Below are 25595 nucleotides of genomic sequence, written 5' to 3'. Positions count from 1 at the left end.
ACTGATAAGTACCTCCCAACAAAAGTTACAGAGAATACAATTCCCGATCATTTATATCGTATACCTTACCAACTATGATGTTGTTTGTCCAACCCTTGTCCCGTTTCCCTACGGGGTCGGGTATGAGGTGAGATGAATTTGTCGTGGCGGTTTTTTATGACCGGATGCCCTTCCTGACGTCAACCTCATCAGAGGAGTTAATGAGAGATGAAATGAATGACGTGAAATATGATAGTAGGGAGAGGGTGAAAACCGGTGCCGGCACATAGCCTACTCCTGTCGAATAGCACCAAGGGGTCTGCTCAAGGCTTAACGTCCCCATCCGACGGACGAATCACCATCAACAGCGTCATATCCCCTCACTCCATATGAGCACTGCGGAGAGGTTTGGAATTTAATCCAGGCTTTTGGCACGCAATCTAGTGATTAGAAATTGTATACCACCACCTCCCCTACCCTGCCGGCCAACATTCTGATGGTGAAAATTTTTTCGACCAACGGGACTCGAACCGACTAACCTCGGTGTTAGACCGTTTTTAGACTTCAGCGCCTTAACGATCATGGCCACCAGGTGGGCTACCTTACCAACTATGATAACAAAGATATTTATAAATTTAGACTTTTATTGCTTAGTCCATTCCGAAGTCGAACATCGCTAACATGGAAATAATGTTCAATCGTGTTAACTGGCGAAGGTGGTGGTTTACGTCGTGATCTTCTTAAGGTGAAAACCGCGTGGTCATCAGCCCATATCAACATGGGAAATTGTGAAGATAACTATCAACATGATAAACAAAATCCTGAAGGAACGAACGCTTGAAAAATAAGACAAGAGGGAGTCATGAAAGACGGACTCGCTTCGCATTGAATAATCTGACATCACAGAGTGGAAGGAAACCTTCTTCTTCTTCTTCTTCTTCTTCTTCTTCTTCTTCTTCTTCTTCCTAATCTGTTTACCCTCCAGAATCGGTTTTTCCCTCGGACTCAACGAGGGAGCCCACCTCTATCACTTCAAGGGCAGTGTCCTGGAGCGTGAGACATTGGGTCGGGGGATGAAACTGGGGAGAATGACCAGAACCTCGCCCAGGCGGCCTCACCTGCTATGCTGAACAGGGGCCTTGTTGGGGGATGGGAAGATTGGAAGGGATAGACAAGGAAGAGGGAAGGAAGCGGCCTTGGTCTTAAGTTAGGTACTATCCCGGCATTTGCATGGAGGAGAAGTGGGAAACCACGGAAAACTACTTCCAGGATGGCTGAGGTGGGAATCGAGCCCATCTCTACTCATTTGACCTCACGAGGCTGAGTGAACGCCGTTGCAGCCCTCGTCCCACTTTTCAAATTTTGTGGCAGAGCCGGGAATCGAACCCGGGCCTCCGGGGTTGGCAGCTAATCACACTAACCACTACACAACAGAGGCGGGCAACATTGTTCCTTCTTTCTGAAATCCGACGAGACACTGCGTCTCAATGTGCGCCTGGCTTAGGCCTATAGCCTACAATACGTGAATATAAAACTACTCACTAAATAGAAAATTTTACAGCATTAACTTAACTAAGCCTCCGTGGCTCAGATGGCAGCGCGTCGGCCTCTCACCGCTGGATACCATGGTTCAAATCCCGGTCACTCCATGATAGTTTTGTGCTGGACAAAGCGGAGGCGGGACAGGTTTTTCTCCGGGTACTCCGGTTATCCCTGTCATCTTCCATTCCAGCAACACTCTCCATTATCATTTCATAGCATTTATCACTCATTAATAAATCATCTTGGGAGTGGCGACCCCATTGTAATGACAGTAATAACAGCCTATATTTGTTTCATTCATCACATCCCTGACCCGGTCAATGACTGGAAAACAGGTTGTCGGTTTTCATTTTCAACTTAACTAAATTCTGTACATTTTACTGACAAAATGCTGTAGCCTCCGTGGCTCAGACGGCAGCGCGTCGGCCTCTCACCGCTGGATACCATGGTTCAAATCGCGGTCACTCCATGTGAGATTTGCGCTGGACAAAGCGGAGGCGGGACAGGTTTTTCTCCGGGTACTCCGGTTATCCCTGTCATCTTCCATTCCAGCAACACTCTCCATTATCATTTCATAGCATTTATCACTCATTAATAAATCATCTTGGGAGTGGCGACCCCATTGTAATGACAGTAATAACAGCCTATATTTGTTTCATTCATCACATCCCTGACCCGGTCAATGACTGGAAAACAGGTTGTCGGTTTTCATTTTCAACTTAACTAAATTCTGTACATTTTACTGACAAAATGCTGTAGCCTCCGTGGCTCAGGTGGCAGTGCGTCGACCTCTCACCGCTGGGTTCCGTGGTTCAAATCCCGGCCACTCCATATGAGATTTGAGCTGGAAAAAGCGGAGGCGGGACAGGTTTTTCCTGTCATCTTTCATTTCACCAACACTCTCCACTATCATTTCATTCCATCTGTCAGTCATTAATCATTGCCCCAGAGGAGTGTGACAGGCTTCGGCAGCCGGCACGATTCCTATCCCTGCCGCAAGATGGGGCTTCATTCATTCCATCTCTGACCCGGTCACTGACTGGAAAACAGGTTGTAGGTTTTTTCTTACTGACAAAATGCTCTTTATATGTATTGCCTGTAGGTACTCAGAGAGCAAGGATTACTCCAGGACGACGAAGACGACGAGCTGCTACAGAAGTTGTGTGGCATACTGGATGTGAACAGTTTCGAGGTGAGAACTCCCGCTGGAACCGAGCAACTTCGAGGCATATATTCCAAGGCATCTCTCCTAGCACATGACTGCGTCCCCAACATTCACCTGTCTGTGGATGAAAAATTTGCGATGACCATTCGTGCCAGTGTGGCCATTCCGAAAGGAAATGGTCTTTTCTTCAGTTACACCAGTGCTTTACAGGTAAGAATAATATATTTGTACAGGGAATGTGTATTATAATAATAATAATAATAATAATAATAATAATGCCGAGAAAAATGGCTCAGATGGTAGAGAGCTGGCCTTATGATCACGGATTGGTTGTTTCGCTCCCAGTCCGGTCTAGCTTTATTTGAAGGTGATCAAATAAGCCCGCCTCGTGTCGCCAGATCTACCCAGGGGCGTAACGTACATCATACGGGCCCGCCTGATAAAATAAAATTTCGGGCACCCTCAAATAAAATGTATAACCTATAAATAATATACATTTAGTTGCAGATAGAAGTAATTCAATATGTTGTCAAGTTATACTGTCAACCTCCCAATGTCATCACCCATGACGTTACACAGCCGGGGGGATCCTGGACTTATACCACTTTAATTACGGGACTGTAGTTTCAGTTTTTCAGTAACTATACTCTGTAGTCGATACGGAAGTCTCAGTTGTAATAATTTATTCGATTACAACACCAAAAACTGTATAGGGGTTGAACAGTATTTTCTGTACGGTTCAACCCGAAAGAAGAATTAAATAAGTCAAAAACTCTTCAAATAAAGTTTGAAATCCGCCAGTGCCGGTCCCGAGCCCGGGGCTTCATCTCGCAAGTGATGAGGAAGGAGGAGGGGGAGGAGTAACACCTCGTAAAAAAACCAGGGTTCATCTGGCTCCGGATGATAGCACCCTGTAAGGGCCCCGGTCTGGGTTACAGACGAAGAAGGCGATCAACAGCTTTCACAGAAATAGAATACCCTCAATAACCTCAATGGTGTTGAAGGTGAAGAATAATCTATCCCCGACAGTTGAGCTACAATCCAGACACATCTGCTGGAAAGGAGCAACCCTAAGGCTTACAACTTTAGTGGTATCATGAGCTGACCCTGGTCGGCTCCCCCAACAACTCCCATTAACTCGCATGATGGAAACATTTCTTACGGAAACTACTCCAGGTGGCAGCCTCAAGAGGAAATCCACCACTGCTACAAGCAGTGCATTTGGGCCATCGGATTCTGGAGAGCCCAAACCACCATGCATAGATGAGTCGGAGCATCTAGGAAACCCATTGCCATCAGACACATCCAGACTGAATACAACAAAATTAAAACCTAAACGGAAACACTTTTTTGGCACGCTGAACATAAATTCACTCCTAAAAACAGGAAAACTTAAACAACTTACAGACGTAATGGACCAGCAAAATATTCTGATCATGGCACTTCAAGAAACAAGATTCATGGATGACATCGCGATGGAATCAAGCAACTATAGAATCCTGAAAGGCAAGGTTGGCATAAGGATCATGAAGAATATGCCACACTTAGGAACAGCATTTGTAATCAATAAAAAGATTCTAAATTCGGTTATAGACTTCCAGTCTCCAAATGGAAGGCTCTCACTACTAACCATTAAGTGTGCAAAGAAAATATACACCCTCATTAATGCTCATGCGCCAATTAATGACGACAATCGAACTAACCCACAAAAGGTAGATGATTTTTGGGAAGAATTAGAATTGGTGACATCAGAAATTCCTGATAATCATGTGAAAATACTACTTGGGGATTTCTACGCACAGGCAGGACGAGAAAAAGTCTACAAGAGAATAGTGGGGGATTTCCCAGCTCATAGAAGAACCAACAGAAATGGGCAAAGACTTATAGAGTTCTGTAGGAACTTTAATTTAAAACTGATGTCCACTCATTTCAAGAAGCTTCCTAGGAAACAAACGACGTGGGCATCACCAAACAAACTATTAGGAGAATATCAAATTGATCACGTTGCAATCTCCCATAGAAGTCAAAAAGAAATCATGAATGTTAAAGTTAAGAAAGGAGCCCACATAGAAACAGATCACTATTTAACAATCATCAAGATAAAGTTTATTCCCAGCAGCAAGAAGAAACGCACAAACAACAGAGTACTAAGATTCGACACTCAAAAGCTGAAACAGAACAGCAACAAGTACCAAGAACTGACGAACATTGAAACAACTGAATGGAAGCAAATGCAGCAGACCATGATAGGAGCAGCCAAAGAAACAGCATTACTCAAGAAAACACGAAAACATCCATGGTGGAATGAAAGATGTGAACAGGCAATATCACTCAGACTACAAAGATGGAAGAAGTGGTACTCATCAAAGAAAGAGGAAGATTACAACAGCTTCAAAGAACAAAGAAAATCAACAACAAAAATCATAAGAGGAGAAAAAAGAAAATTTGAGAAAGAACAACTGGCTGCAATAGAACAAAACTTCCAAAAGAATAACACGAGGGACTTTTACAAGACATTTAAGAGGAGTCTTTCTAAATACCAACCACCGAGCTTGTGTTTCAAGAAAGAGTATGGCACCATCGCAACAAACAATGAAGAAAGTTGCCAACTGTTAGCAGAATACTTTAAACAGCTACTTAACTGCCCAGTTCCAGAGGAGAAGCTCGCCACAGAACATACTCAACAGAACCCAGACTCCACACCGCCAGATGAAACAGAAATCACAAATCTAATCAAGAAGCTTAAGAACAACAAAGCAGCTGGTGAAGACTCAATAACGAGTGAACTATGGAAGCATGTGAGCCCCCAAATGATCAAGAACCTATGCCAGTTAATGCAAGAAATCTGGAACACTTGTAAGATTCCTGATGATTGGAAATTAGCCTTAATACACCCACTACACAAGAAAGGGGACAGAACAGATGTCAGCAATTACAGAGGCATCTCACTCCTTCAAGAGACATACAAGATACTATCTATGGCATTGCTATCAAGATTAGAACAACAAGTTGAACACAAAATCGGCGAATACCAGGGAGGCTTTCGGAAGGGACGATCATGTGTGGAACAAATTTGGAACCTTAAGACAATACTGAAGGACAGAGTTGCCAGGGGCAAGAAGTATGTAGCAGTTTTTGTTGACTTTCGAAAAGCATATGATTCAGTTGATAGGAGCACATTGTTTAACATCCTTAGAGAAATGGGTACAGATAACAAGACATTACAACTAATAAAGGAGACCTTAACAAACACATACTCAAAGGTTAAGTTTATGGGAGAGATATCTGAACCCTTTGAAATCAAGACAGGTGTAAGGCAAGGAGATTGCCTATCCCCACTGCTGTTCAATTGTGTCCTGGATAAAGTCATCAAAGAATGGGAAAAAGAACTCGCAGAAAAAGGCATTAAAGACCAAATATGGATAGGATACAAGAAAGAGAACATCACTATCAACTGCTTAGCATTTGCTGACGATCTTGTACTGTTATCAGAAAATATTGAATCGGCGATAATACAAGTTAACACTTTAAAAGAGGTAGAAATGAAAACTGGCCTGCAGATATCATTTGAAAAGACACATTTCATGACCAACATTAAGGAAGCCCCAAGATACATAGTAACAACAAACAATGATAAGATAGATAAAGTTGTTAAATTCAAATACCTTGGTGAGATTATACAACCTAATGGGCTTGATAAAGAAGCAAACCGCGAGAGAGCCAGAAAAATGGAGCTTGCATTCCACCTTACAAAAAACACATATAACAAGAAAGCGATCTCTATTAGGACAAAACCACCCCACTATCAGGCAGTAATTCAACCAGAGTGCTTATATGCTTCAGAATGCCTGGGATTAACAACCAGGAAAGACATTGAAGAAATAGAGAAGAAGGAAAGAAAGATTCTAAGAAAAATCCTCGGTCCAAAGAAATGTACGGACACATATCGATTACGCAGTAACAAAGAAATATATAAAACATGCAGTAGGATTTCAGATGTCATTCGAAAGCGAAGAGTTAAATTTTTTGGACATATTTCAAGAATGCCTGATAACAGACTTGCCAAGAAAATCTTTAACCACTTCAATAAGCCCAATAGGAAAGGCAGCTCTTATGAAAAATGGTTTGTTAACACGAAGAAGGATTTGCAAGAAATGAACATCACACATCAAGACATCCACAATAGAACCACCTTCAGAAACAAGTTACACACATTTAAGGGTTTCCTAGAGCCAGAAACAGCGACCAAAAAGAAACAACAATGGACGGCTGAAAGAAAAGAAGCAGCAAGCAGGAGGATGAAGGAGTACTGGCGCCAAAGAAAGTTTAAATCATGAGGAGTTATTTACGTGGTCCACAGCTGGCCAAAATCGATAGAAGAAGAAGAAAGTTTGAAAGGTGTCCTGACATTTCGTACCATGGACATTCCGTACCACTTGATTTTTGAGGACATTTCGTACCACTTAGGTCGTTATCTACCTGCGAACAGTTTTCCCGCAATCCCCAAATATTTACGTCAAAACAATCCGTACCTCTTGATGTCAAATTGGAATTCAATTTCCACGCCAGCGGGCGTAATGAGCCTGACAGACACACTTTAGAAATCAGAAACAAAACATTTGCTGAAGAAAACTTCTATATTAATTTTATAATGTGCCTTTAAACTATACTTATCACTTATGTTTACGTAAATATTATAATAAGAAAGTCGGTTTTTGAAGTATAAATCCTGAAACAGAACAGTGCAGTAGAAATATATATCGTGTTAGAGCGTAATTTGCCTGACGAGCATTAACAAAGATAATATTACCAGTATTGTGAATATTTATAAACTACTGCAACTATTGACAAGTAAAATAAAATATTCTGATGAACTGGCCGATATGGGATTGAAAGTCACGCGGAAACGGGAATCTACTGAAAGGTGGAAGTCCCCGCTAATGATGAATACGAGATACGAATTAACACGTGTACCACAGGTGTACCAGTCCGATCAGTTGCGCCCAGCGGAAGGTTAATATCAGTAGTGGTCACACCGTGCGGAAGCTTCTGCGCCAGTAGTGGACAATGGATATACAAATAAATGCATTCATTAGGATATCAATTTTACTTCGCAATACTTCCCACTCTTTCAAGTGGTACGGAATGTCCTCTCCTAAAAATGTTAAAGTCATTAGCTGACACTTCGCAGGTAATCAGCCGGTTAAGTGGTACGAAATGTCCGGTGGTACGAAATGTTCGTGGTACGAAATGTCCTATAACCGTTTGAAAAACATCAAACCAAACCGCACAACTAATAAGTCCATTGTATTATTAATTTCGCGGAAAGAGACCTCGTTCGAAAATGAGTTGACTGATTGTTACTACACCAACTTCTTATTGGCATTACGTATTGTTGTCGAATTTGTACATAATACGATCTCAGGTGTACTGCACATCAAGAAAGTATCATTTTCCAATCTAAAGTGTGGTATTTTGGTATCAATTTTTATTGCTATAATTATTTTTAATAAATTTGCTGCAGGTCTTTTATGAGGAACGTGTCGCAGTGTTGTGAGAGACGGCGAGCTGTACTGTGTTATACTCAACACAATGATTGCTGTTAGATGCAACCAAATGGCAATTTCTCTGCGTGCAAATTGTAAGAACGAATTATTTCGACTGATTTTACAAAACCACCCGGACCATTTCCGTGCAGAACGACATTACGCTAAATGTACATATTGTAACTCGTTGATAATAATAACAAATAAAATCGTGAATAAAAATATAAAATTACTCAAAAACTTAATAAAATTAGTAAGCATAATTAACCGAAATGTCCGTAGTATGGGCGCCAGAGTTCACCAGAATGGATCCCTCGAATTTAGATAAGAGCATGATAGACTTTATATCCCAGGGCGTGTACATAATGCTGCGTACTGGTACATCTGCTGCAGGCCTTACCTAACCTCCTGAAAACGACTAATACGGTAGGAACTGCACCTAGGTTTATCAATAACACTGATTCTAAATTAGCTAACTATATTCTGAACAAATTCCGTGCATGAGCACCTCATCAACATACAACATTATACATATAATACACACATAAAATATTGCTGGAAGACTCCATATTTACAACAACAACAACAACAATAATAATGAAAATCGTGGGAAAACGAAAGCGAGAACTAAGCTACCATTTGCAGATAGTCCGATGAACAATGTACATGTATGAAGATAAATACCCTTCACTGTCTCTATATCAATTCGACTTACCGATTCTCATAATCGGCAGTTATCACTTCACACAGATACTGTACCTTGTACTACTGTGTTCACATATTTTAACACTTGTAAAGATATATACACACGTCTGTCGATCCTCAACATATAAATTTATGGAAAGTCTGAGATAGCTTTCACCAACATATAATGCTAGGCCGCCACAAGTGCTACAATACTTAATGCGCAAGCACTCTCCACAATCAACCACTTTCCACAAACATAACACGACTACGCTCCACGAACGTTTGAAGTCCAGTCCATTGCAGCCGTGTCACTCCAGTACCGTGTATCAGCACCACTTCCTTCCCGTACAGTGCGTCAGTTGTAGTTGTAGTTGTCTTCCTTCTCGTTCCTTCACAATCACCTCTACAATCACCCTTACAATGTTTCTTACAATCTCCCATACAATGTGCCGGTTGCCGCCGTATGATCAACCTTTATAGACATCAACATCCCCCTCCTTTCAGATGAGACGTCTGGATTGGTGCTTGCCAGCCAATCATGAGTGATCTCAAATCAAGACCAAGCCCTGAACTACTTCTTCCTCCCAAGACAATAACAAACACTCGGGAGTTTTCATGAATCACCAAACTTTCCCTGGTACAACAACAAGCTCATCTCATCAGGCTGGGATATACATGACAAATGGAATTTCCTGACACAAGTACATCACAACAGACACTGGGGTAGCCAGATGACTCATTCAAATTACCAGAGTTATTACAGCAATGTTTTCCCACTGGTGCAAAACAAATTACTCATACCTACATATGTGGATATCTTCCAGCTTACCAATATAAATGGCAAAATATACAAATGAAATACTAATAATAATAATAATAATAAATCGAATACTGACAATAATATCTCTAACTTCTACATATAATTCAGGGGTGTGATATATGTACTATCACATAACGCCCCCTTGGTGAATCGATGATATCACATATTATGATTCACCATCAAACAGAACTTCTTACATAACCTTATAATGACATAACTGAACACATAATTTACAGTAATAATGATATATACATTGCGTCTACTGCATTGTATTCGCACACACGAAATACAATTTGTCCAAACAATAATAATAATAATATGGCTATATACACACAACTCTGATTGTTTCATATACCATTGAATACAATCCCTTCTTACTACTGTACACATAACTCATAAATGATAATATATACATCGGAGGTGCAGATCCTATCTCTTATATCTGCGAAGGCTATAGATATTAAATGTCCCAAGGACCTTATTTTCAGCGGTTAGGAGCCTATAAGCACACTTGCCTATTCTACTGTCCACAGTATACGGACCCTGATATAAATGAAAAAAACTATACATAAGCTTAACATTGGCATCGATAGACGAGGAATGCGTACCGCAATAAAACTAACTACTTCTAGAATACACTCTATCTCACACACAAAGATTCGTACCATCCAGTCACACAAGAATCATACAAACTTACATTCGGAACATAGAAATCCCAATTTCTGAAATGCGCGGGAATCTCACCACGTTTACACTTCCACAAACTCATAATTAATGCAAGCAAACAGATCACATACTTTTTCACACATTCCACACCGATATCATACAGCACGTTATTCAAATCTTTCACACATCTCTCAGAATTAAATAAAACATTACACACACGCTTGGATGGACTTTCTTTCATCTCACACACACTTCCATTCTCACACACGCTCACTCTATTACTGGAATTCTTACCATAATACACTTTGAAATTGCTATCATTACTACTTAATGACCTAACAATTAATCCATCTTCACCACCTTCCATATCAGCTTCTACTTGCACCACCTTCATGCCAACAACACTGCTACTTTCGACTCTCTTATCAGAAGTTTCATTAATCTCAAAGTCACCATTTTCACACATAATGGACCTAACTTTACTCTCCTCACGTACACTTAAATCAACAAAAACATCCTCATGATGTATACTCCGTGAACACTCTTCACTCACAAAACAACCTTCATCAACTTCACAAAAACTTCACTTTCAATTTCAGAAACTTCCACAAGATTATCGATCGCAACACCGCTATTACCATCACCACTAGCACAAAGTAAGTCATCCGACACAGCTTTCTTACCTTCATCACGCCCCCTATACACAAAATCTCCCGGAACACAAAACACATGGTCATACAATAATTCCTCTTTCACGTCTACCTTGTAACTTACCTGTTTCATCACGTGAATAGGAATTTCGGTATCGGACTGCCTATCTGACCCAACTAAGAAGTCCGATTCCGGTTTAAATTACTTGACGTGGACTGTTCACTGTTATCATTTCTCGGCACTTGATCTGGAGGTCTTTGATCCGTACGCCCCCTACTTTCTGATTCCCCTTGATTAGGACTTCTGCCAAAATATTCCTGGTGATTAACTCCCTGATTAGACTGTCTGTTTCCCCTTCCGGAATTACCACCCTGATTCCCTTGCCTAGAATGACTGAAATTCTGATTATTCCTATCTCCCCCTAGCTGATTACCTTGTCTCCCATTATCTCCGTAATTCCTACCTTCACTTTGCCTAGTCCTCCCCTGCCCTTCCAAAGCATCAAACCTCTCTAACAGCTGCTCTAATTCCTTGATCGTAACAATATTCTGCATACATGCAGCTAATCCGACCTTCTCAGGAAAATGCCTCAACATCTGGCGGACTGTATCTCTTTCCGATGCTAGACCTTCAATATTCTGGCTGATCAGAACATGCGCCAAGAAATACTCCGTCATAGATACACCTTCCTGAGGTTTATACTTGCCAAATAGCACGCGATCTCTTTCCCTTCCCTGAATAGCTTCACTCCAAAATTTAGAACTAAATTTCTCCCTAAATTCCTCCAAACTCGAAATACCCTGTCTGTAAACTTGAAACCAGGATCTCGCTTCACCAACAAATGCAATATCCAACATCTCATCAACCATACTCCAATCAATCAAACCATCGTCAAGATTCTTGGAAAACCGTTTCTCCACCGTTTTCAAGAATTCCATCGGATTAAACTGCCGACCATTAAACTTGGGTAATTCAGAGTCCTTCGTACAAGATACGTATCTATTACATATGCTGCTACCTACTTGGATTTGACTGATCTCCTGCCTTAACTTTACATGACATGCTTTAATTCCTTCTTCCACTACCATTCTGGCATTTCCTTCTACTGACTTGAGGTCTTTCTCCAATTTCTCAGTCTTTTCATCTATTCGCTTCGCTAAAACATTCTGGCTGGTTTTAATTCTATCTATTTCTTCGACTTTATCTTCCACTATTTTTATTCTCTTATCACATTCCTTGCTGTTTTCAACAAATTCCTTCCTAACAACATTAAATCGGCATTCGATTTTCTCAGTCAATTCCAAGCGTTGAGTTTCTACCTTATTATTGACTTCCTGAATTTCCCTGCTTTGATGGTCAAACTTCTGGTTCAATTCATCTATTCTGCCATTCACAGCACTGCTTAAACTATCAATTTTACTAGACAAATCAACACTCACTGAATTTAATTCCTTACTCTGATTCTCAATCTTACTAGACAGTTCCGTACTAACTGAATTTAATTCACTATTAATACTGTATATTTCATTGCTTAAAAAACTCAATTCACTCTTCAACTCTTTACTCTGACTATCAATCTTATTGGACAATTCAACATTATTATTGTCTATTTTACTGGACAGTTCAACACTCACTGAATTTAATTCCTTACTCTGACTATCAATTTTACTAGACAATTCAACCTTCAACTCTTCATTCTTCCTATCCATTTTACTGGATAATTCATCACTCTTACTGGACAATTCATTAAATAGTGATTTAATCATACTAAAAGTTAAAACCTCCCCTTGAACCGTTTCCTTAACAACCCCTACATTCTGAGTTTGAGACGGGTTACTGGATTCCTCACCGATCGTTGCAAATTGATCTTTCCTACTATCAGCCATTTTGCTACTCTCACTTAAATTAGATAAACTCAATGTGGTGGAATTCTTTTGACTTCTCTTATCCTGATTCTTAGTACCAGCAACTTTCAAAACCTCTCTACTTCTCAACTTTATAATACTGGACTCGCTACAACATTTCTTCATACTCCAAAATACACATGAAACATATAAAACACTTCACTGACATAGTTTGCAGAATTCCAACCACACCTGACAAGTGTACCTACGCTTATAAGCCTAACAGATGTACCAATCATTCAGCCACACGTTGGGAAGCCAATTGTAACTCGTTGATAATAATAACAAATAAAATCGTGAATAAAAATATAAAATTACTCAAAAACTTAATAAAATTAGTAAGCATAATTAACCGAAATGTCCGTAGTATGGGCGCCAGAGTTCACCAGAATGGATCCCTCGAATTTAGATAAGAGCATGATAGACTTTATATCCCAGGGCGTGTACATAATGCTGCGTACTGGTACATCTGCTGCAGGCCTTACCTAACCTCCTGAAAACGACTAATACGGTAGGAACTGCACCTAGGTTTATCAATAACACTGATTCTAAATTAGCTAACTATATTCTGAACAAATTCCGTGCATGAGCACCTCATCAACATACAACATTATACATATAATACACACATAAAATATTGCTGGAAGACTCCATATTTACAACAACAACAACAACAATAATAATGAAAATCGTGGGAAAACGAAAGCGAGAACTAAGCTACCATTTGCAGATAGTCCGATGAACAATGTACATGTATGAAGATAAATACCCTTCACTGTCTCTATATCAATTCGACTTACCGATTCTCATAATCGGCAGTTATCACTTCACACAGATACTGTACCTTGTACTACTGTGTTCACATATTTTAACACTTGTAAAGATATATACACACGTCTGTCGATCCTCAACATATAAATTTATGGAAAGTCTGAGATAGCTTTCACCAACATATAATGCTAGGCCGCCACAAGTGCTACAATACTTAATGCGCAAGCACTCTCCACAATCAACCACTTTCCACAAACATAACACGACTACGCTCCACGAACGTTTGAAGTCCAGTCCATTGCAGCCGTGTCACTCCAGTACCGTGTATCAGCACCACTTCCTTCCCGTACAGTGCGTCAGTTGTAGTTGTAGTTGTCTTCCTTCTCGTTCCTTCACAATCACCTCTACAATCACCCTTACAATGTTTCTTACAATCTCCCATACAATGTGCCGGTTGCCGCCGTATGATCAACCTTTATAGACATCAACATCCCCCTCCTTTCAGATGAGACGTCTGGATTGGTGCTTGCCAGCCAATCATGAGTGATCTCAAATCAAGACCAAGCCCTGAACTACTTCTTCCTCCCAAGACAATAACAAACACTCGGGAGTTTTCATGAATCACCAAACTTTCCCTGGTACAACAACAAGCTCATCTCATCAGGCTGGGATATACATGACAAATGGAATTTCCTGACACAAGTACATCACAACAGACACTGGGGTAGCCAGATGACTCATTCAAATTACCAGAGTTATTACAGCAATGTTTTCCCACTGGTGCAAAACAAATTACTCATACCTACATATGTGGATATCTTCCAGCTTACCAATATAAATGGCAAAATATACAAATGAAATACTAATAATAATAATAATAATAAATCGAATACTGACAATAATATCTCTAACTTCTACATATAATTCAGGGGTGTGATATATGTACTATCACAATATGTTATTTTACGAGGAGTCTGCATTGCAGGCCCTGCAGTCCCTAACGTTACTCCATTGGATCTACCATCATGTAAAAGAACACTTCCGGGACAAAATTCCGGCACCTCGACGTCTCTGGAAACCGTAAGACTAGACTAGGAAGTGGGACGTACCACCAATAACATATTATTATTATTATTATTATTATTATTATTATTATTATTATTATTATTATTATTATTATTTCTTTTTCTCAATCCGTTTACCCTCCAGGGTTGGTTTTCCCCTAAGACTCAGCGAGGGATCCTACCTCTACCGTCTCAAGGGGAGTATCCTGGAGCGTGAGACTTTGGGTCGGGGCTTACAACGGGAAGGAGGACCAGTACCTTACCCAGGCGGCCTCACCTATGCTGAACAGGGCCTTGTTGGGGGCGATGAGAAGTTCGGAAGAGATAGACAAGGAAGAGGGAAGGAAGCGGCCGTGGCCTAAATTAGGTACCATCCCGGCATTTGCCTGGAGGAAAAGTGGAAAACCACGGAAAACCACTTCGAGAATGACTGAGGTGAAAATCAAACCCTCTCTGTTCAATTGACCTCCCGAGGCTGAGTGGACCCCGTTCCAGCCCTCGTACCACTTTTCAAGTTTCGTGGCAGAGCCGGGAATGAACCCAGGCTTTCGGGAGTGGCAGCTAATCACACATTAACCACTACACCACAGAGGCGGACGTATTATTATTATTATTATTATTATTATTATTATTATTATTATTATTATTATTATTATAGTTTATGGCTCTTACCCGGAGGCCTCGGGTTCGATTCCCGGCCAGCTCAGGGATTTTACCTGGACCTGAGAGTGGGTTCGAGGTCCACTCAGCCTACGTGATTAGAATTGAGGAGCTATCTGACGGTGAGATAGCGGCTCCGGTCTCGAAAGCCAAGAATCACGGCCGAGAGGATTCGTCGTGCTGACGACACGGCATCTCGCAATCTGCAGGCCTTCGGGCTGAGCAGCAGTCGCTTGATAGGCCAAGGCCCTTTAAAGGGCTGTAGTGCCATTTGGAGGGCGGGGGGGGGGTTGTGGCTTTTAGTGCCAGAAGTGCCCGAGGACATATTCGGCTCACCTGACGCAGGTCTTTCTACCTGATGCCCACGGGGAACCGGCTCTTCTGGGTGCGAGATGATGATAATAAGGCAGGGGAAGGGTGAAATCCAGTGTCAGCACATAGTCTACTCCAGTCGTATAACACCAAGGGGTCTACTCAAGACTTGACGTCGCCATCCGACGGACGAATCGCCATCAACAGCGCCATATGCCCTCACTCCCTATGAATACTGCGGAAAGATTTGTAATTGAATCCAGGCTTTTGTATACCACCACATCTCCTACCCTGCTGGCCAACCATTATGATGGTGAGCATTTTGTTCCTACCTTTGTACTGAGTTCCTCACTGCTGGAACAGCATCTTCCGAGGTAGACGTATCAGTCTTTAAGATCCTGTTGCACGGCTCATCCGGTTGCCGGACTACCAGTGTGAGAAAATATGAAGTGTGCCGTGCACGCTGTTCGTGTTCGTGAGCTGCAGACTGCAGAACAACGTGCGAATGCTGCACTTAACGCTGTTCAGATGCAGGCTGAACAAAGCCTCCGTAGCTCAGACGGCAGCGCGTCGGCCTCTCACCGCTGGATACTGAACCCTTTTGGTCCATATTTAGGGATATCTACCTTTCTTACCTATCAGCAAAGTTCATGAGATCTGTCTCTTGGGTCGTATCGGGTTCTTCGTCACTTGCTGAGGTAAAGGTAGGGTTCCAGTAATTCTAATCTATCTACTTTGAATGAAAGGTCTGTTTAAAAGATTTCAATTTATTAAGGAAATTCTGAAGTATTCTGATATCTCAACGATATTACTGAAATTACACGTGTCCACTGGACACCGCAATCATTTTATACATATAAGGTTAGAACACTGGTGAGCCTTTGACGTGTCTGCCTGATGGGCATTCTTACTAGAAACCATTGTCTCATTTTTTATTAAAGAAAGGAAAGTCTGGAAATCCTTAAATTCGGCTTCCATGTGAGACCACATGTACCATCATAGTGATTCGTTATGGTCCGTCCAATCGGTGTGTGCCACACAGTGGTTATACAACATGGACCCTTAATTGAATCGATGTGACCTGCGTCTATGCCACGGACCGACATCTAAACTTCTAAGTTACTTTAAAGTCATTGTAGATGATGACCGCAAGAAAAATGATGCTACAGTGGCATATGGCCCTAATCTAAGTCACTGAGGTTGATGACCCCCTGACCATCCAAGTTTCTAGGCTGAAGGCTAAACATAATTAAGTTACATCGGTTGATGACCAAAGTTTCCACTTTACTATCCCCAGCACATTCACTGCTCAATCAATCAAAGTTAAATAATTACAACAATAGCAATGCTCACAAACTTTGTGGCAGTAAAATCCATTTCCTTCGGATATGTCCCCTTAATCGTTACTTTACCATTTAAATATTCCCCAGAAAACAAACTAAGATTTCCAGAATGCATCTCCAAGTTATTCGCTTGATTAAAGTTATTTCAAAATGCGGTTTCACTGAATTTAATAATTAAATAAATTTAAAAGATTTAATGAAATCTTAAAGAACAACAATTTCTATCTCCGCGGACTCTGGTTTCTTCACAAATTCCTACGCAGCTGTGATGTAAATTCAATCCTGTGACGTTTATCTGGCTGGAAAAGAATTGTTACATAATTCATGTCCAGTTATATATCTTGTCTCATGATCTCACACTTTAAATCTAATCTAATCCTAGCCATTATTAACACTTGGATATCCTAATAATCTACGTACAAACCAAAAGCAACTCGCCATATAATTACGATGTCATATCTCGTCATAACATTGTTATAAAGTTTGCGCACCCCTCACAGACAAACCATAATCACAACCATCGCTCCATATTTTGGACAACCCTGAATTTGGTTACTCTCGTTCATTATACTCTAAGTTCGTGGTTTCAACTGTTCATTACGTCCCCAATTAAACACATTTACAGTATTCCACAACACTCAGGTTATTACCGGATGAAAATTTCACCTAAATCCAACATTTTAACGTTCTCCCCGGCCGAGAAATACAATCTCAATTCCACGCGTGTCCCGTTAACTTACGGTGAACCCCTCTATCAGCTGCCGGCGTTTCACCCTAGTCCGCTTGGCAGTGACATGTAACACCTGTTTCATTCTACCTGACTGGCTTCTCAAAATGCTCCCTTTTAAACTCCGCCGACATAATTAAACAAATACGATATTCTAACCAACAAAAAGCACAGATTATGCTTCAAGATGCCCACAATAAATATACGCGTCGCAAATTAATACCGCTATGGATTTCTATATATTTCTTTCCATTCCCAACATTATAAAATATTCCTCGGGCTTCCATGTCCCGGCTTCAATGACAGGTCTCAGCCTGATTCACAAATCTCATCTTGACTCACACGACAACTAACCTCTGTTTCCCAACTCCACAACTATCACAGACAAAGAACTGGAATAAGATCCTTACTAGAATTCATGACGTCTAATACTCACAATGCATCAATAATGAATAACTTCCCATAAAATGATATCGTATTTCAATAACTTGATTTTCACGAAAATGACTGAAACATTCTACTAGATCTTTTTTTATTGTCAGTCAGACACAGTTTAAAATGGGCCTAGAAAACGTTTCTCTCCGTGACCAAATTCATCACACTAGATTCTCACCCGACAGCGCGCTTCCACTCGATTGAAAATGAGTAACCATGGATTTCTATATTATTTACGTCAAAATTACAGACAGAAAATTTTACGTCGAATGAACATCTTAATTTAACATCACAAAATATAGGCAATAAACACACGGAAATGACGATCTACATTGGACGTGATATCACTTCGAAACCCTATTCAATAACTTTTTCAAAATCATACGGCACTCGCAAGACTTCAAAAATTTTATACAAATGGAAAATAAAACAAATGACTCTTTTAGTCGTATTCTAACATTTACAAAAACTTAATAGGGGTGACCACTGCGTCGTATATCCCCATTCAAATACACATTTAGAGATCATGAAACAAGATATAATAGGTAGTAAGATGGAAAGTCACATACCTTATGTAGTTACGCAAGTGTTCGTCATAGGGCTCATCTGCGACCCTGGCATTTTTATTTAGCCATTTTTACATTCGTGGCTTTACAGATCATTATTATATTTCTTCAGGTTTCCTGGAATAAAGCATAAAAAAGAAATGCCCTTCACTTTTTTTCCTTTGAGCGCACACGATGGACTGTAATTACTTCCGCACACGAACTACTTTAATTATCACAGGAGAATTTTATTCAGTACTTTGACCGTCCTATCTGGTACAATTATTTCCACTCAAGAAAACTCTCCACAGGGAGTCAAGACCCCAGCCACAATGGCTAAAATCTGCGGTTGAACTTAGTCTACTTTTGTTGTTTGATTTCACAGAGCAGCTCACACTTTATCGTCCGCTTCGTACCATAAAATGCAGGAGAAGGCGACTTCGTCATGGCGTCCCTTCATATTTATAGCAGTTACCCCCTCTCTTCGGGCATCTCCCTTTGCTGCCAAGAAAATTTCTATAAATTTTCTGACTTAACTAAACTGTAATTACAAGAGTTTTGAAAGTGACTACATACTTGCTACATTTCTGGCGGTAGTGTTCATGGACCTTAAAAATTTATACGTGTTCGATTTGTGGGATAAATGACCTCCTTTGATAGGCACTATATTTTGACTTGGCTTGGGGCACGCCATGTACACGCGCTTTGAAATAGTTCACAAAAATGACTTAAGATTCTTCCGCCGTTGACACGTGCGGCGCCGGGTTGAGTGGCTCAGACGGTTAAGGCGCTGGCCTTCTAACCCCAACTTGGCAGGTTCGATCCTGGCTCAGTCCGGTGGTATTTGAAGGTGCTCAAATACGACAGCCCCGTGCCAGTAGATTTACTGGCACGTAAAAGAACTCCTGCGGGACTAAATTCCGGCACCCCGGCGTCTCCGAAGACCTTAAAAAAGTAGTTAGTGGGACGTAAAACAAATAACATTATTATTATGACACGTGCGGCTGACGTCACGTATCCCAGAGCGTGGGACCGAAGGTAATCACCCCCTCGTCACGTGTCAAATCCATGCTATCAAGAATCGAACTTCTAATTAAATTGTCACTTTATGCATAATATTCTTAGGGCACAAAGGTCATGGGTTCAATACCGTGGTTAGAATCCCCGTCACTCCATGTGAGATTTGTGCTGGACAAAGCGGAGGCGGGACAGGTTTTCCTCCGGGTACTCCAGTTTTCCCTGTCATCTTTCATTCCAGCAACACTCTCCATTATCATTTCGTAGCGTTTATCAATTATTACTAAATCACCTTGGGAGTGACGACCCCATTGTAATAATAGCCTGTATATGGTTCATTCATTACATCCCTGACCCGGTCAAAGACTGGAGAACAGGTTGTAGGTTTTCATTTTCAGATGCAGGCTGAAACTACTCAGAACCTCGGAGACGTACGGTGCCGTACCGTACGTCCTTGCATTGAGACTCATGACAAACGTTCTGAGTACGATAACGAGGCTACTATGATTGACCAGGAATATTATGCCGTGCTCTTTTCTAATACTATACAATGCATATCGTATTTTTATTAAGGCTGAGGCAACACTTACGTGATTTCACGCTGCGGTACTGCGTGTTTTTCACGCAGCTGGGCAGCCTGAGAGGTGGGTGGCCACACTTGCATGTTTGCACGGCGTGATTGTATTAGTGTGCTGTATATTGAAAAGAAGCAAAGCATCGCCATTACTCTGCATATGGAAGGAATTCCATTAAATAATATTTCTAGCTGCTTTACGTCGCACCGACACAGATAGGTCTTATGTCGACGATGAGACAGGGGAGGGCTAGGAGTGGGAAGGAAGCGGCCGTGGCCTTAATTAAAGTACAGCCCCAGCATTCGCTTGGTGTGAAAATGGGAAACCACGGAAAACCATTTTCAGGGCTGCCGACAGTGGGGTTCGAACCTACTATCTCCAGAATACTGGATACTGGCCGCACTTAAGCGACTGCAGCTATCGAGCTCGGTAATTAAATAATAACACCCTTGTTGCGTCATGTGCTGCGTTGGTTGTTCGTCGTCGTCCAAAGAGAATATTGGATCTATCCTATAATAAGTGACAGGTCATCAAATGGGCAATTTGAGCTCCTACACAATACACTAAAAGACAACCAAGATATTTTTCTTTGAGTATTACTGAATGTCCGTGACCTCATTTGAAATGCCTTTCTGTTTGTTGAAAAATGATATCAGCAAAATAAGCACAACGTCTCCCCCAACACAGCGCCCGTTATTAATAACCACGCATCTCTCTTCATTTCTCTTTTTTAATTCTTAATCCTTTGTATCGTAAAGACACGGGCACTTTTGCACCTCCATAATTGTTAATTCACTGTCTGTCCGACTCGTTGGCTGAATGGTCAGCGTACTGGCCTTCGGTCCAGAGGGTCCCGGTTCAATTCCCGGTTGGGTCGGGGATTTTAACCTTCATTGGTTAATTCCAATGTGCCGGGGGCTGGTTGTTTGCGTTGTCCCCAACATCCCTGCAACTCACACACCACACATAACACTATCCTCCACCACAATAACACGCAGTTACCTACACATGGCAGATGCCGCCCACCCTCATCGGAGGGTCTGCCTTACAAGGGCTGCACTCGGCTAGAAATAGTCACACGAAATTATTTCTATAATTCACTGTCTAATTCCATTCTACAAAGTGAGAGCAGGCTACAAAACTAACGTGCAGTATTCAGACAAGAGCACAATACCGCAGCGCCTTCTTCCCGCAAATATGGCCAGGCACTGAACGGAAAAACACGCAAACAAAATAATAATAATAATGTTAATAATGTTATTTGTTTTACGTCCCACTAACTACTTTTTAAGGTCTTCGGAGATGCCGAGGTGCCGGAATTTAGTCCCGCAGGAGTTCTTTTACGTGCCAGTAAATCTACCGACACGAGGCTGTCGTATTTGAGCACCTTCAAATACCACCGGACTGAGCCAGGATCGAACCTGCCAAGTTGGGGTTAGAAGGACAGCGCCTTAACCGTCTGAGCCACTCAGCCCGGCGCAAACAAAATGGACCTCAGCCCATTCTGGAGCAGGCGACCTTGAAGACGCCTCGTCTCTTGTCCCACCGCGGAAAATCACGCTGTGTGTGGCGGTCCCGTCCAAGTTAGTACTGTGCATTTTACTGAGCTCGATAGCTGCAGTCGCTTAAGTGCGGCCAGTATCCAGTAATCGAGAGATGGTGGGTTCGAGCCCCACTGTCGGCAGCCCTGAAGATGGTTTTCCGTGGTTTCCCATTTTCACACCAGGCAAATGCTGGGGCTATTACCTTAATTAAGGCCACGGCCGCTTCCTTCCAATTCCTAAGCATTTCCTATCCCATCGTCGCCATAAGACTTACATGTGTCGGTGCAACGTAAAGCAAATAGCAAAAAAATAAAAAATAAAAAAGTACTGTGCATTTTTGACGCGAGATTTCACGAAGTAATGCAGCACTGACTTTAATTGGGACTGGCTACACTTGCGGGAAGAAGACGCTACGGGACAAGGGAGACAAGGTGCGTCTTCAAGGTTGTCCGCTCGAGAATGGGCCGGGATCCATCTTCTTTGCGTGTTTCCCGCTCTCCCGCTCAGCAGTGCCTGGCTACACTTGCGGGAAGAAGACGCTGCAGTTTTATCGTGCTCTAGTTCGTGTTTAAAACTTAGGAGACCGAGCTCGATAGCTGCAGTCGCTTAAGTGCGGCCAGTATCCAGTATTCGGGAGATAGTAGGTTCGAACCCCACTGTCGGCAGCCCTGAAAATGGTTTTCCGTGGTTTCCCATTTTCACACCAGGCAAATGCTGGGGCTGTACCTTAATTAAGGCCACAGCCGCTTCCTTCCCACTCCTAGCCCTTCCCTGTCCCATCGTCGCCATAAGATCTATCTGTGTCGGTGCGACGTAAAGCAACTAGCAAAAAAAAAAAAAAAAACTTAGGAGAATGTTAGACAGTGAACTGATAATTTTGGAGGTACAAAAGTATCCGTGCCTTTACGACACAAAGGACAAAGACTTCAAAAACAGGAAAATGAAAAGAGATGCGTGGTTAACAGTAACGGGCGCTGTTTTGGGGGAGACGTGTGTAGGAGCACAAATTGTCCACTTGATGACCTGTCACTTAATATAGGATGGATCCAATAGTTTCTTTGACGCCGACGACGACGAAGAACAACCAACGCAACACATAACGCAACAACGGAGTTATTATTTAAAAATGGAATGCTTTCCACATGCAGAGCAATGGCGATGTGTTGCTACTCACAATATACAAAACACTAATAAAATCACTCCGTACAAACACGCAAGTGTGTCCACGTGTCTTCGTCAAGCTGCGTGAAAAACACGCAGGAATCCAGCGTGAACAAACCGCAAGTGTGGCCACCCAACTCGCAGGTCGTCCAGCTGCGTGAAAAACACATAGTCCCGCTGCGGGAAAACGTGCAAGTGTGGCCGTGGCCTAAAAGGCGTATGATATCCGGATCTTTTCGGACAGGGAACATAATCCAGAGTTAGTCTCTGTTATTTGGAATCATGCTGTATGTCTTCCACCTTCCTTTCCAGAATCAGAGCAGAGTTAAGTGTAGAAATGTATTCATATTTTCATATTCCATGGTACATAAAATGTGCTGTTTTTATGTTGCAGAACACTATAGACAGACAAGAGCACCTGAGCGAGGGCAAGTACTTCCATTGCTTGTGTACGCGCTGTATGGACCCTACTGAGATGGGGACACACCTCAGTTCCTTGCAGTGTGTGCGCTGTAAACTGGCGCTGATGGTTCCCAGGGAGGGGGCAATATGGACTTGCGAGGAGTGTGGACATTCTGTAGGAGCCATGATGGTGGCCAGCGCAGTCGCTCGAGGGAGAGAACGACTGGAAGATGTAGATCGAGGGAATCCTCGCGAGTTAGAGATTTTACTACATAGCTTGCAACGCAGTTTTGCGCAGCACCATGCCATTTGTCTGGAAATCAAGCAACTTCTAGTCGCCCTGTACAGAGACATTGTTTCACGTGAACCACGACCACAACGTAAGATGCTGATACGTAAAGCAGAGCTGTGCCGCGAACTGCTTCCAGTGCTTGGCATTCTAGAGCCGGGAATCTCCAGACTCACAGGTACGTGAGTAGGACGGTTATTTTTATGTTTTATTTCTTGGTGTCAATAAGAATATATGCAGCCATTATTATCTAGTTCTAGGAATAAAGTGCACCAAAAATGAAACAATCTAACATTTGTCACGAGTTGAGAAGGGTATTCCTGCGATCAGTTAGCGACGATAGGGAATTAGAAATGGGAGGGACAAAAACATGTATAGACACAATAAGTACCTGGGTCTGCGGGATATAGCGGTGGCGGGGGGAGGAGGGTAGACATCAATCATTTTTTTTAAGCTAGAAAATGGTAGGTTTTTCATACTCTCCGAGAGAATTTCGATAGAGACGTAAAAACTGGCAGTCTACTAACTTAAGAAGTGCGTTAATAATAATAATAATACTATACAATAAAACTTTCACCGAGCTCGATAGCTGCAGTCGCTTAAGTGCGGCCAGTATCCAGTATTCGGGAGATAGTAGGTTCGAACCCCACTATCGGCAGCCCTGAAAATAGTTTTCCGTGGTTTCCCATTTTCATACCAGGCAAATGCTGGGGCTGTACCTTAATTAAGGCCATGGCCGCTTCTTTCCCACTCCTAGCCATTCCCTGTCCCATCGTCGCCATAAGACCTATCTGTGTCGGTGCGACGTAAAGCAACTAGCAACTAGCAAAAAAAAAAAAAGAAAGAAACCTTTCACCGAAGGAACAATAATTACGCACGGATTGCAATTAAATAGAAGCACGGCGTGATTATACAATTAAACATAATTTAGTATTTTACTACACATTAACAAAACAACAGACAACGGAACAGACACACAGATTGAGTGAGACTGTCAGACTGACAAATGCGCGCGGCAAGCAGGTGACCTGAGCAGAAATACAGTATGTACCTATTCTATTCGCACGGGTTGTTTGCTTTAGTACTTCAATGCACTGCCAGAAAATAATAAACTGAAAAGAATTTTATTCACTGCACATATATTCAACAAAGCCTTTAGAAAACATATATCTACTGTATCTGTTTGTAATCATGTTAACAAAACATACAGCTTCTAATCAAGAAAAGCGTGCCCATAATCTTGTATCTTTCCTATTCGTACAAGCAAATTGAACACTTGAAATAAACAAAAAGATAAAGGGTTCCTGGAACATGTTAGTGTCTAGTGGAATGTCCCTAGCCTTTATAACTGTCTGACATCGTCGCCGCATAGAATTACACTAATTTCTTGCACATGTCCGGGCTGATTTTCTGCCATTCCTAAAGAATTACACCTCTAAGTTCCTGCTTCGTACGCACACGTTGCCTACGGAGATTACTTTTCAACGTAGCCCAAAGATGTTCGATGGGATTTAAAGCCGGAGACTGAGTAGGTGTTCTAAGCTGCTTAGGAATGTTCCAGACCAACCATGCCTTATTAATATCAGCAGTGTGTTATGGGTCATTATCATACTGGAAAATATAAACAGGTGGCATCCCCATATTTTCGTCACTCTGCTTCACGCTTTCCCTCAGGATTGCATTATAGCCCACCTTGTTCATTATTCTGTTAATTCAATGTATGTTACTCATACCTCTAGCTGACATACAGCCCCAAAGCATTACAGACCCACCATCGTATTTTACAGTTG

The 25595-nt window shown here is 41.8% G+C and overlaps 1 protein-coding gene across 1 annotated transcript in view; it reads left to right on the top strand.

The window, feature by feature from the left end:
• LOC136857590 (uncharacterized) overlaps positions 1–25595 on the top strand; it is a 251892-nt gene that overhangs the window by 204387 nt on the left and 21910 nt on the right. The window contains exons 11-12 of the mRNA XM_067136372.2: positions 2624–2896; positions 23509–23983. Of these exons, the coding sequence (XP_066992473.2) occupies positions 2624–2896; positions 23509–23983 (748 nt within the window). The remainder of the gene's footprint in view (positions 1–2623; positions 2897–23508; positions 23984–25595) is intronic.

Source organism: Anabrus simplex, chromosome 1, assembly GCF_040414725.1.
Source record: "Anabrus simplex isolate iqAnaSimp1 chromosome 1, ASM4041472v1, whole genome shotgun sequence".
Lineage (NCBI taxonomy): Eukaryota > Metazoa > Arthropoda > Insecta > Orthoptera > Tettigoniidae > Anabrus > Anabrus simplex.
The sequence above is the reverse complement of the archived record's forward strand: the minus strand, read 5'-3'. Positions and strand labels throughout refer to the sequence as shown.